The 12,952-nt window shown below is 41.9% G+C and overlaps 1 protein-coding gene across 8 annotated transcripts in view; it reads left to right on the forward strand.

Moving 5' to 3' along the window:
• CD86 (CD86 molecule) overlaps positions 1-12,952 on the forward strand; it is an 82,249-nt gene that overhangs the window by 11,995 nt on the left and 57,302 nt on the right. For 2 of the 8 annotated variants that reach the window (XM_066347251.1, XM_066347257.1), the window contains exon 1: positions 11,717-11,806. The exons of the other annotated variants lie outside the window; for them this stretch is intronic. In XM_066347251.1, the coding sequence (XP_066203348.1) occupies positions 11,790-11,806 (17 nt within the window). In that variant the 5' untranslated portion in view covers positions 11,717-11,789. Of the gene's footprint in view, positions 1-11,716; positions 11,807-12,952 lie in introns of those variants that run through there. 8 annotated transcript variants of the gene reach the window in all.

Here is a 12,952-nt window from a genome sequence, read left to right on the forward strand (position 1 = left end):
TTATATTCTGCTAAAACCTTGAGGTTATCAGCTTTGTGTCCCTGGGCAAGCAGCTTAACCTCTCTGAAACTCAGTTTCCTCATCTGTAAAACTGTATATTTATTCCATAGATTAAGTGAAATAATACACTTCAAGTTCTTAGCAGAATACCTACCTAGCTTGTAAGTAACCAGTTAACAGATATTAACTTTAATTACATGGACTGAATCTGTTACTGGACCAGGTATGCGAAGGGGAACAAATCTCTGCCCTTCTGAGACTCAGGACAGGACAGCCAAAAGAACAGTGAAATTTTAACAAAATGGGGAAACTTATGGAAGAATAAATAATGGGAGGGAGAAAGATACAGATATGGTGAAAAGAGGATGAAAGGATGGCAGGAAGGTTTTCAGTTGTGAACTCTGGCATGATCTGGATCACAAAGGAACAGCAGAGGTTTTCAGAGAAGGCAGGAAAGGCATTCCAGGCAGAAGGAACAGCTTCTGCAAAAGCAAAGGAGGCAAAAAATCTGAAAGGTCTGGGAAGAGCTTAGAACAAGTCAGATGTAACTAGAGAGTAAGTTGTATATGCTGATTGACAGAAGCAGAAGAGAAAATTTAGATTCAGGTTTTGAAGGGTCCCGACAAAGGGCCTTGTGTGCCTTGCTGAGAAGTGTGACCACTAGCCGGCTCATGAGGAACAGAAAGAAAGTCGTTAAAGCAAGAGCATTTTGTAATCAGATTGTTTTTGGTGAAAGATAGTAGCAAGGTAAAGAATAGTGAAAGGGAACCAGCCAGGAGGCTATTACAATAAATAGTCCAGATAAGAGGTGATGTAGACCCCAAACTATGAATTGGCAGTGGGTGCTGAGGAAGAGAAAGTGAAGGGTAACATAAATACAATAGTGAAATCCAAGGTATGAAAATGCCTTGGTCCCGTCTTGCTTACCACAGTCATCCCAAAGGGCCAAAACAAAAACAAAGTCAGCCTCTTGTAAAAAATAATCTCTTTTGTTTATATGCAAATAGGCCATGCACAGTGAAAGTGTAACTCATGTGAGCTGATGAGTGCAATGTTTTGTCTCCAATCCATAAAACACAAAAATCTAATTGGTTTACCAGTGCTGTCCTTCTTAAACATTTTAACTCCCTTATATTATAACCAGTGCGCGGCTTAGGTGTGATTGTTTTAGATCTTAAACTGGATTTGAGGAAAGCCATTTAATGCCCTTTCATCCCTTACTCACATCGCTGAAGACTAGTAGAAGCAACATTTTTTTTTTCTTTTTCTTTCAAGTAGCAACACCTATGTGTGGTGGTGGACCTTTGCAATCTTCCAGACAGGCGTGCACCAAGAGGGCTGCAGAGATTATACCACTAGGGTTCTGCTCCACCAACTTGAAATTGCCAGTCCAGGTTGACAAATGCATATTTTAAAGATTCTCAGAAGTCTCGTGTGCATTGATTTGGGTTAATAAGATGCCACAGGGAAGTGAACCTTTGGGGGTGCAGTGTCCTCTTCCTCGACCCTGTTGTGAAAGGAAAGCTTTAAAAAAATCCAGCGGTGTTTTGTTTTTTTTTAAATAAGCTTAGTCATATTAGTTCTATATGCTCCAACCTATTTTATTTTACTTTGTAGTGCATGTTTTATTTATACTCATATAAAAATACTTTGCATAAAAAGGTGCTTTCACAAATCTTCGTGCTTCCCTAAATTTGAAATATGCTGCTATTTGTTAAAATGTGCTAGTTTTGTTATGTTTATATTCTGTCCTCTGATCAAGTAGGAAAAAAACATATGGACTTAATTCTTCAAGCAACTTTTACATTGAGAATATTACCTCATTTTATTTATTCTGAGGTTATAAAGGAAATGCCAGATGCTTTGTGAAAGAAATGACAGTTTCTCAGAATGTGTAAGTGCATACACACCCTTAAGCAAACAGGCCACTTGAAATTTAGAGATCACAATCTTCTGATTTTGGGTTTAACATTTGCAGGTAGCACTAAAGATCAAAAGATAATAAGATTGGAACTAAATACTTACTTTGTTAAATTTTGAAAAGTGCCATCACCGATGTTGGTAATTTATTGGTAGTAATTTTTAAACTTGCTGCTTTATGTGTTTCATTTGTCTTGAAAATATTTTACTTGGTTTTGTTATTTGTTTACTAATAGGCTATCTTTTATGTATTGTATTGTAAACCTTACCAAATAGCTAGAATATAGAATTATTAAATCAGAAGTTAAGGATCATTAAGTCTATCCTTTCCTTGAATGAATTTTCTCTACTGTGCCATCCATGACTAATGGTCATGTAGACACCGTGACTATTTAGAATATGAAGTGAAGGAGAACCAATATCTCTTGGAAGAACCTATTCCTGGGATGGAGAGCCTGGATAAGTTTTTCTTTTTAAAGATTTTATTTCTTCATTTAAGAGAGAGGAATGAGTAGGGGGGGGCAGGAAGCATCAACTCCCATATGTGCCTTGACCAGGCAAGCCCAGGGTTTGAACTGGCAACCTTAGCATTCCAGGTCGACGCTTTATCCACTGCGCCACCACAGGTCAGGGAAGAACTTTTTTCTTGATTGTGACCTACACAACCTAATAAATCTGCCTCGTGTTCTTAAGATGGTATTTTATGATCAGGACATCATACTTAACTGAAGTTTTTTATGTTAAAAATCAGTTGGTCGCAAGTACATTGACATTATTGTATTGGTGTAAGTCTCGAACAGGCTCTAGGAAGGCAAGGACCCTCTGCTTTTGCTCACCTTGGATCCCAGGACCAGCCTAGAGCCTACTACCCTCAGTCAGGGCTGGCTAAGTGTTTGTTGAATGAATGAAGGCAAACTTAAAAGCAGATATTCCAAGTGGTACAATTATATCTGTGGATGTTAAAGTATTATTGGAAAATGAGAACTATTATTGAGATATTCCAAAGATGGGTAGGAACAAAGGTAAAGCAAAAAATGTATGAATTTGTGTGTCACCAGTTCCTGTGGACACCCTGGCACAGCCCTGAAGCTTTGCCCACCACCTTCATGAGGTGTTGGACACAGGCAGGCAAGCAAGGACAGACAGCTGTTCTGGATGTGCTCTTCTTGTTACAGTCCTGATCTCTAGTCTCCATAAGATGAGTTGTAAGTCCCTTGGTTCTGCAAACTGCAGTTCTTCTCTGGCTTGGCCTTATTTTCTGACCCATGGTCCAGTTTCCCACTAGCCTCTGGGGCTACTACCCCAGAGATGGGCCTTTTTCAAAGGGAGAAATGATGAAGTGTCTCCACCCACCACACTTTAGATATCACACTTCCCCAAAACTCCTGATTCTGGGGGTGCTGCAGCACACCCCCACCCAAGTTCTGCCATGTCTCCACCAGACTACCACCCCTTTCAGACACGAGAGTGGAAAGACTGGCTCCTCCCCTGGTTGGTTGTGTACCTTGCCCGAGCTCTACCCAATCCCACCTCCCTTGTCTTGCCCACTTGCCCACATCGCTGAAGTCACAGTTCACCCCAAGGCCACAGCTATCCTTGGACAACAGTACTCCTTTCTCTAAACTGCATGCATCATGATGCTTCCCCTTTGGACATTTTTTTTCCTTTACCTCCTTTTCATACATGCAAATGTAATTTTCAATCCAAATAAATGTATTTTGCTGCTAAAGTTGGATATGTTTTATTAACCCATTGTTTGGTTTTGTGAGAAAGTGCAGACAAGAATCTTTTGCATTCGTTTGATAGAATCTTACTAATAACTATTGATGTCTTACAAATAACTGTCTTGCCTTTTTTAGTTCTTCCCAGAAGACATCTAGGCAAAAATGTGTCACTAGGTCCTAATTTCTGTGCTCAGGAATTGATTGAATACAAGTTAAGAAATAATACATGTTGCCTCTTTTTTTTTTTTTTATTAGCATGCATGAATGATGGTTGTGAATTTGCATCATGAGAAAGTCAATAAAATAAGGTACTCCAGGGCAGTTAGGGAGATCAAACAAGCCAGCCTAGGATGAGAGGGGAGCCAGTGGTAGAGGCTGTAGCCAGTGTAGAGTCCTCCCTCAGTGACTCGGTTATAGTATAAATACCGAGGTGGCAAAATTTTGACTCAAAGAAAAAAAGTCACCCTCTAATGCTTAATTCTATAAAATTTGCTTTTAAGTGTAGGTCAAGACTGTATCATCACCTCAAAGAAAAAAAACTTATTACATTTCTAAGAATGTTCCTCTAGAAATATAGAACTGAAAGCTATTTTTTTTATTGATCTGGCCCTTAGAAGACAATGGGGCTTTTTCTTTAATTTACCTAAGGAATTGACATAAAAACCTATGGTTCTGCACCAGAAATCTCCAGAAAATGTCAAAATAGATGGCATAAATACAAAACTGGAGATTTTTCACAGCAACATTTATGTGTATGGCATTTACTTACATGTATACAACATGGAGAAGTGAACCTTTAGACTGTGACATTGATGCTAATTTTCTTACCTACTAGTCTAGAAGCCCTCTCAAATGTCATATCATTAATTTAGTTGTTTTGCAAGTAATCAGTGCATGTGGTTAGTGTGTGTATTTTTTTAATGAACAGACTTTATTTTTAGAACAGTTTTAGATTTATAGGAAAATTAAGAAAATAGTACAGAGAATTCCCATATACGCCCTTCCCTGCAGTTTCCCCTGTTTGAACCACCTTGCATTAATGTGGTATACTTGTTACAATTAATGAATCAATATCAATACTTTTTTTTTTACAGAGACAGAGAGAGAGTCAGAGAGAGGGATAGACAGGGACAGACAGACAGGAACGAAGAGATGAGAAGCATCAATCATTAGTTTTTCGTTGCACATTGCGACATCTTAGTTGTTAATTGATTGCTTTCTCATATGTGCCTTGACCGCAGGCCTTCAGCAGACCGAGTAACCCCTTGCTCGAGCCAGTGACCTTGGGTCCAAGCTGGTGAGCTTTTGCTCAAACCAGATGAGCCCACGCTCAAACTGGAGACCTTGGGGTCTCGAACCTGGGTCCTTGGCATCCCAGTCTGATGCTCTATCTACTGCACCACCGCCTGGTCAGGCAATATCAATACATTATTAATAACTTAAGTCTGTATTAAGTTTATCTCTTTCTGTCCTATCATTCTATGGATGTTGACAAATTTATAATAACATTTCCACCATCATAATGTCAAAAGAATAGTTTGACTCCCTAAAAATCCCTCTATCCATCTATTTATTCCTCCTTATATCCCCTGGCAACATTTGATCTTTTTATTGTCTCCATAGTTTTGCCTTTTCCAGAATGTCATCAAGTTGGAAGCACACAATATGTAGCCTTTTCACACTGGCTTCTTTCATTAGGCAAAATGCATTTCAAGTTCTCCCATATCATTTTGTAGCTTGATAGTGCATTTCTTTTTATTATTGAATTATATTTCATTGTATGGATGTACCATAATGTGTTTATCCAGTCACCCATTGAAGGGCGTCTCAGTTGTTTCTAATTTTTGGAGGTTATGAGTCAAGTTGCTATAAATCTTCATGTGCAGGTATCTGTGTGGACATGTATTTTCAACTCATTTAGGTAAATACCTAGGAGCATGTTTGCTGAATCATTGGGTAATCTTGTTAATTAAGTTTTATAAAAAAAATTGCCAGACTGTGCTCCAAAGTGCCTACGTCATTTTTTCATTCCCACCAGCAATGAATGAGAGTTCCTGTTGATTCACATCCTTGTCAGCATTTGAAATTGTCTTCTTTTTGGATTTTAGCTATTTGAATAGGTAGATATGTAATAGTAGCTCATTCTTGTTTTACTTAGCAATTCTTTAATGACATATACAATAATACTGAGCATCTTTTCAAATACGAATCACCATCTATATATTTTCTTTTTGGTGAGGTGTATGTTCAGATCTTTTACCTAGTTAAAAATATTTTTTCAATTACAGTTTACATTCAATATTATTTGGTATTAGTTTCAGGTATACAGTGTGGTGGTTAGACAATCATGTACTTTACAGAGTGATCCCCCAGTATTTCAAGTACCTACCTGGCTCCATACATACTTATTACAATATTATTGACTATATTCCCTATGCTGTACTTTACATCCATGATGGTTTTGTGACTACCAATTTGTAGTTCTTTACCCCTTCACTTTTTTCACGCAGCCTCCACAACCCTCCTCTCCTTTAGAAACCAATAATCAGACTGATCTCTGTATCTGTGAGCCTGTTTCTATTTTGTTTGTTTATTTTTTTGCACGTGTTTAATTGAGTTGTTTTCTTATCTGAGTTTTAAGTGTTCTTTGTACATTTTGGATACCAGTCCTTTATCAGATATATGTTTTACAAGTATTTTCTCCCAGTCTGTGGCTTGTCTAAGAATGCTCTTAGCAGTATATTTATGCTTTAAGGAGAAAGGGCTCTAAAAATATAGTGTTACAATAACAGTAAAAGAAAAATTTCAGAGCAGATGTTTTATGTTCTCTTCTCAGATTGTGTCAGGGAACTCTGTCTGTGGACCCAACAGACTTTAATTAAAAGGGGAGAGTTGGCCCTGGCCGGTTGGCTCAGCGGTAGAGCGTCGGCCTGGCATGCGGGGGACCCGGGTTCGATTCCCGGCCAGGGTACATAGGAGTAAGCGCCCATTTGCTTCTCCACCCCCCCCTCCTTCCTCTCTGTCTCTCTCTTCCCCTCCCGCAGCCAAGGCTCCATTGGAGCAAAGATGGCCCGGACGCTGGGGATGGCTCCTTGGCCTCTGCCCCAGGTGCTAGAGTGGCTCTGGTCGCGGCAGAGCGATGTCCCGGAGGGGCAGAGCATCGCCCCCTGGTGGGCAGAGTGTCGCCCCTGGTGGGCGTGCCGGGTGGATCCCGGTCAGGCGCATGCGGGAGTCTGTCTGACTGTCTCTCCCCGTTTCCAGCTTCAGAAAAATACAAAAAAAAAGGGGGGGGGGAGAGTCTGGTCCCGGAAGCTGTGGCTGATTATGCTGAACTAGGTGTTGTGCAGCAGGTCTGGGAATGACAACAGGACCCACCCCTGAGCTGTATCACTTCTAAATTAAGAACAGTTTGGGAGCTGTGTTTATAGTCCAATCCTGAGCCCCCCTGCATGGATTGTACTACATATGTATAGAGTATGAATTTCTGTCCATGAATCTAAGAATGTATGAGATGATCAACTTTTTAGTTTCCTTTAATTCAACCTACTACCACCCCTGAGCCCCAATTTTACCAGTTGGACAGGAGACCCTATCTTGGTCATACACGGGTACCCTGCCCCTCCTGTAGTCCAGCCAGAATTCAGGAAGCTTACCTGGTACCTAGAAAGTGGTGAAAGGGCCTCAACTTCCTTCCTAATCTGTACTGGTTGCCATCAGCAACTTCACTGTCTAGCCCATAGTGATCTCTGAAGTCTGGCAGCTCTCTGCCCCCATGCTGTAATGGGAAATGACATTATCTACTGAGGCTGGGTCCCTGAGTCAAGGGCACCTTCTCTGCAGGCACGAGCCAGCACCCTGAAGCTGTTATCCCCTGGGGAGCGCTGAAAGTGAGTACTTGGTCCCACTCTTCACAGTATCCACACCCCTCTGCCCTTCCCTCCCTTCCTCTTGCATCTGCAAAGCACTCTGTCTCTTTTTTGTCACCTTCGAGGGCACCTGTATTATGTCTTCCAGGGGCTTTTATAAGAGCCTAGAAGTGCCTTTCACTATAGGTTTCTTTTGCTTTCTCCCTGCAAAAATTCCTGGGCTATGTCAAGAAAACTCAGAAAATAATACTAATTAATATTTCAATAAATAATGCTGCTACATTTATTTGTGGAAACTATTTCATCTTATACTGGTACCATCGCCACCTGGAATACTTTTAGACTGCCCTTTCACCACTGGCCACAGAAAGCCACTTGTAGATAGCAACAAATATATGACTGGGATTGAAAGATTCCACGGTGTTTAGGTGTTTCCAAATGTCTACAGGTTTCCAGCACTGCCTCCCAGAGCCCATCCTAACTATGTGGTTCCAGGGAAATACATCTCGGGCAACGTTAAGCAAGGATATCAGGAAAGTATCTGTTTTTCCCACCCAGCTCCCCCCGGTAGCCACTCCCCTCACGCTACTTTTCCTTGTAGCCTTGGCTAGCTCAGACCTGAGAACATCCGATCAGAGTGAGACAGTGGAGGAAGCAGCCCCACACAAAAGCAGCTTTCTGAAGGTTACCAGCAACTTCCTTCTCTGTGAGCACAAGGAACTGATCTTTGTTCTTCTCACCCTCCTCTCACATTTGAAACTGTTGACCATCATTTGACCACCATCACTGTTGAACTCTCTCTGTCCTTGGCTCTTGTAACCCTTGGGTAAGGACTCCTTATCGGATTTTCATGTGGCATAGGCTTAGAAGGATGGCTAATACAATGGAAGTCATGTATGGGATTCAGAGTAATTTCAACTGGCCTCAAAGACTGGCATACAAACAGGATGGGACCAGGGGATGGTAATCTGACTTCACATGTAGAAAATATCATGATGGTCAGCCAACCTCCTAATGTAACTGTTCACGGGTTAATTTGATCTCTGACTCATTAACAAAGGTGATCTTATCATTGCCTGTTCCATCCTGTGAGCCCTCTCTGTAAAGAGATATGTTGACAAATATAGGGAGACAGGTGCCAGTGGAACAGCCAGCAAGTTGAGTAGGTCTAGAGATCACATCATATGAGGAACAGTTGGACCTGTGGTGGCGCAGTGGATAAAACATTGACCTGGAACACCGAGGTCACTGGTTCAAAACCCTGGGCTTGCCTGGTCAAGGCATATATGGGAGTTGATGCTTCCTGCTCCTCCCCCCTTTCTCTCTCTCTCTCTCTCTCTCTCTCTCTCTCATTTTAACTCTCTCTCCTCTCTAAAAAATGAATAAATAAATAAATAATAAAAAAATAAAAAATTCTTCCATATGAGGAACAGCTGAGGCCACTGATTATATACAGCTCACACAAATTAGGGGATATTTCAGAATGAACATGAAGCTGTAAAAGATCCCCTAATTTTTGTGAGCAGTGTATTTAGTTGAGAGAAGAAACTATTAAGGATATGTATAAAATTTGCTTTCAGGTATTTGGAGGGTTTTATAATAAAGGAGGACATTAATATATATTCTTGTAGTTCCAGAAAACAGGACAGGGACAACTTGATGGTACTTAGAGGGGTGGGGGATTTGAGGTTATAATAGAGAAGACCTTTCTTTTATAACTGTCTTATCAGGCAGTGAGTTTTTCCAACATAAGTGAGAAAGCAATGACTGGATATTCATCTATCAGACAGGACATCAGAGGGTCCTTGTTGGAGTGAGAAACTGAGATGACTTCTGAGATACCTTAGACAACCTTGCAACTCTTAATCTTAGAGTAAGAGACTCCCATGTGTAATCCTTCATTTCTGCTGCTGAGCTCACAGCAGTGAGGGAGGCTGCTCTAGAAGAAACCAAAATAAGTAGATGAGGGGAGAGAGATGGAAAAGATAAAACAATAAAACAACTGTTTTTGTTTATTTGTTTGTTTTTATTAAGTAAGAGGGCAGGGAGGCAGACAGATCCCAACCGGGATCCACCCAACAACCCCCTATGGGGTGATGCTCTGCCCATCTGGGGCCACTGCTGCATTGCTTGTTGCTCAGGCAACTGAGCTATTTTAGCACCTGAGGCAAGGCCGTGGAGCCATCCTCAGTGCCTGGGGCCAACTTGCTCTAAACATTCAAGCCATGCTGTGGGAGAGGGAGAGAGAGAGAAAGGGTGAGGGGAACGGGTGGAGAAGCAACCATCTGCTTCTCGGTGTGCTCTGACTGGGAATCAAACCCGGTACTTCCACATGCTGGGCTGACACTTCTGTTTGTTTGTTTTTAAAGAACTTACTATCTGCCAGAATCCGTGCCAGGCACCACATATACATTTTATTTAATCCTCAAAATAACATAAATACTCTGTTTACAATAAATTTACTTAAAGTTAGGAGAAAAACATTGTCTAACCAATAATACAGATTTTAGGTGGCACAAGTAGCAGAATGAATGAAGTTTGGGAAATACTATTCCAAATATTTTGATAGCAGGACTTTCCAATTTAGCCTCTCTTATATTCTGACTGCTGAATACAAGGAAAAGAAAAACTTAAAAACTAAGTTGAATGTGAATTAATTCTCCTATGTTTTGATGGGTGGGTAATTTTCATGTGTTACAATACGGAAACCAAATTGACCCTTGAAAAAATAAAAATAAAAATAAAAAAGATATGATTGTAAAATCCAGAGGAAAACCCCAGGTGGGGCCTAGTCGAATAAAGGATGAAGTTTCCAAGGTATGCACGTAGAATAGTTGAGGGGAAGTGATGACCCTGTGAGTCAGGGCCCAGGACCCACACAGGAGTCCTACGGGTTTGAGAGGCCCGGGTGCAAGGTGCAGGGGCTTACAGACCTGTTTTGGGAAGAATGAACATCACCTTTCCAGTGATAGAGGGAAAATTTCAAAGTTGAATTGGAAAGTCCAAAAAGAAGATAGGAAAGTAATAATGAAGATTAAATAGCTGCATAGCAGACTTTGGCCCAGGTGATTTACATGCAAGATCTCATTTGTTTTTTCACAACAATGCAGCAAGAAAGTTATTACATTTCATAGATGAAAACACAGACTAGGAGATAACTCAGTAAATTGCCCAGGGTCCAGTGTTCAAGCCAAGATTTGACCCTGGACCACCAGTTCCAAGCCTGCACTGCCCCCGCTGCACCACACGTTCTGCCTGAGCGAGCCTCCTCAACCCAAACAGCTTTCACTCTTGTCACTCAGTTTCTCCAGCCAAGCTGACACACCTAGCCTCCAAGAGAGGGAGGGGGCGGGGGGGAGGCATGCTTGAAGAGGGCTGCCTCTCTCCTGAGCTCAAATGCTACAGACGGTGAGCAGAGGGTTTTGCAGGGCCTGATCAAGTCAGAGAAAGAAGCCATGCATATGGGAGCAGAATTATATATGTAAAGCCTGTCCCTGATGAGGCACTAGGCTTAGAAAAATCCACTGGGCATTCATATACATTTTACACTTCTGCTTTGACCTGTTCCCCGTCTCAAGAGTACCACTCACTTCCAGGAATAGTGGGCCAAGGTTATAGAAACATTCTAGATTAGGACATCTAGGATTATATTAGGACAATCTGAAAATAAGGGCTGTGTGTGTTAGTTGGCTTCTAGCAGGATCCACGGGGAAGTAGGTACTCAATGAATGATTTGGGGGGGGGGAGGTGGCAGGTGAAGCACCTGGTCTTTCTGCTGTCTCTGGTTGAGGACTATGTCTTGCAGTCCTGCAGAGCGACACAGTGCCTGGCACATGGCTGGCCAGTAAAATATTTGTTGAGCTGAGCCGAATCTTTCCCTCAGGGTTCTAAAGGCTCCATTCCTGGATCTGCCCGTCTGTCAGGGAATGTGTGTTTCATGTTTGTGGCTGGGGCTGTCTTTGGGGGGTTTCCTGAGGGCTTTACACTCACTCACTCTCTGAGAGTGTATTCACAGTCATTATGTTTAGTGGAAATGCCCACCTGCCAATCTTATCTGGAACAAGAGCCCGGCCCTTTCTGGGGTGTTATTTCTCTCTAGTCAGTTCCCCTTTCTGCATTTGCGTTCCGGCCTCAGCCCTAACATGTTTTTTCTACAAGGAGCAGTAGGAAAACCGGGTAGCTCACAAAGGCTCCTCTTCATTTGTTCTTGATACCTTGCTTCTGTGTTTCTTGAGAATGCCACTGGGCTTGTACATCTGGTCTCTGGGAGCTGCGTTGGATGGACATTGGTGACAGGTATGTTCTTATAAAGCTTGTGTGCCTGGGGAGCGTGGTGTGGGGTAGACTGCATCTGGTGCAGATGTTCAGATGTGGGGCTGATGGCCGGCAAGGGAATGGATAAGAAGGGGTGTGGAGTACATGCTTAAAACCTTTGACCCTGAGGCTTGATTCTCAGACTGGCAGCGTTCAAGATCGAGCATTACAAAACTGTCTTTCGGCCAGATTCCTTTCTCTGCTTTGGTGTGCTTAGCGACAGGACTGGCAGGAAATAGAAGGGGCCACTTAAACAGCTACTCTTGGCTGTGGAGTACTTGGTGCTCCTAGTACCTCTACTCCAGGGCAAGCTACCCAAGGAGACTGGTCCTGTACGAGTCCCTTGTGCCAATCGGAAGGTCAGAAGAGAGGAGGTCAAACCCACCGCCTCTGCCGTGGCCTCTGCTTTTTGCTTTAGCCTTTCCCTTCTCTCCAGTCCAGAACCTTTCCCCATATCTTCCCATCCAAGTGCCCCATTTCAGTATTGGTCCTTGCACCAGAGACCCTAATAGCTCGTTCAGAAAGAAATATCTGGGCAAAAAAAGAATGCAATCAGTGGTTTACTGTGTTCTGCATACCACGAACATATTTGCATTTGCAAATATGCTTAAAATAATACCTTCACGAATAGTTATTTCAGGTTCTGGAGAGACAGGTGAAAATAATTTTGGGCCAAGGGAACTTCCCAGTCTTCTCAAATTTTTATCACCAAGGAGATGACCTGTTTCTCTAACATGCAACCTACATCTTGGACTAAGGCTCTGAACTAAAATGACTCGATTTAACTATTGGCACAAATTCACAGTTCTGTGATATGTCTTCTGTTTACTGCTGCAGATGCCATTAGTGCTATTTACAAAAGCTATCCTGTACAGATGGAAAGCTTTTATAAATTTCTGTTCATTTGTGTGCTCTAAATATATTATTTATTGAGTACTTATTATGTTCCAGGTACTGGGTTTTTAATAGGGAGTCTAAAAGCTAAAAGTCTTAGTCCCTATACTCTCAAAGCTTCTAGCTTAGTGGGAAAATAGTGATTGTGCTCACTGTTTAATGACTATGTCTTTGAGTTTGATATTTTAGTTACTCTGATATCCCTGGATGTCAGATGTCCCTTCCTGGTGGAGG

The sequence above is a fragment of the Saccopteryx leptura genome, chromosome 8 (assembly GCF_036850995.1).
Source record: "Saccopteryx leptura isolate mSacLep1 chromosome 8, mSacLep1_pri_phased_curated, whole genome shotgun sequence".
NCBI lineage: Eukaryota > Metazoa > Chordata > Mammalia > Chiroptera > Emballonuridae > Saccopteryx > Saccopteryx leptura.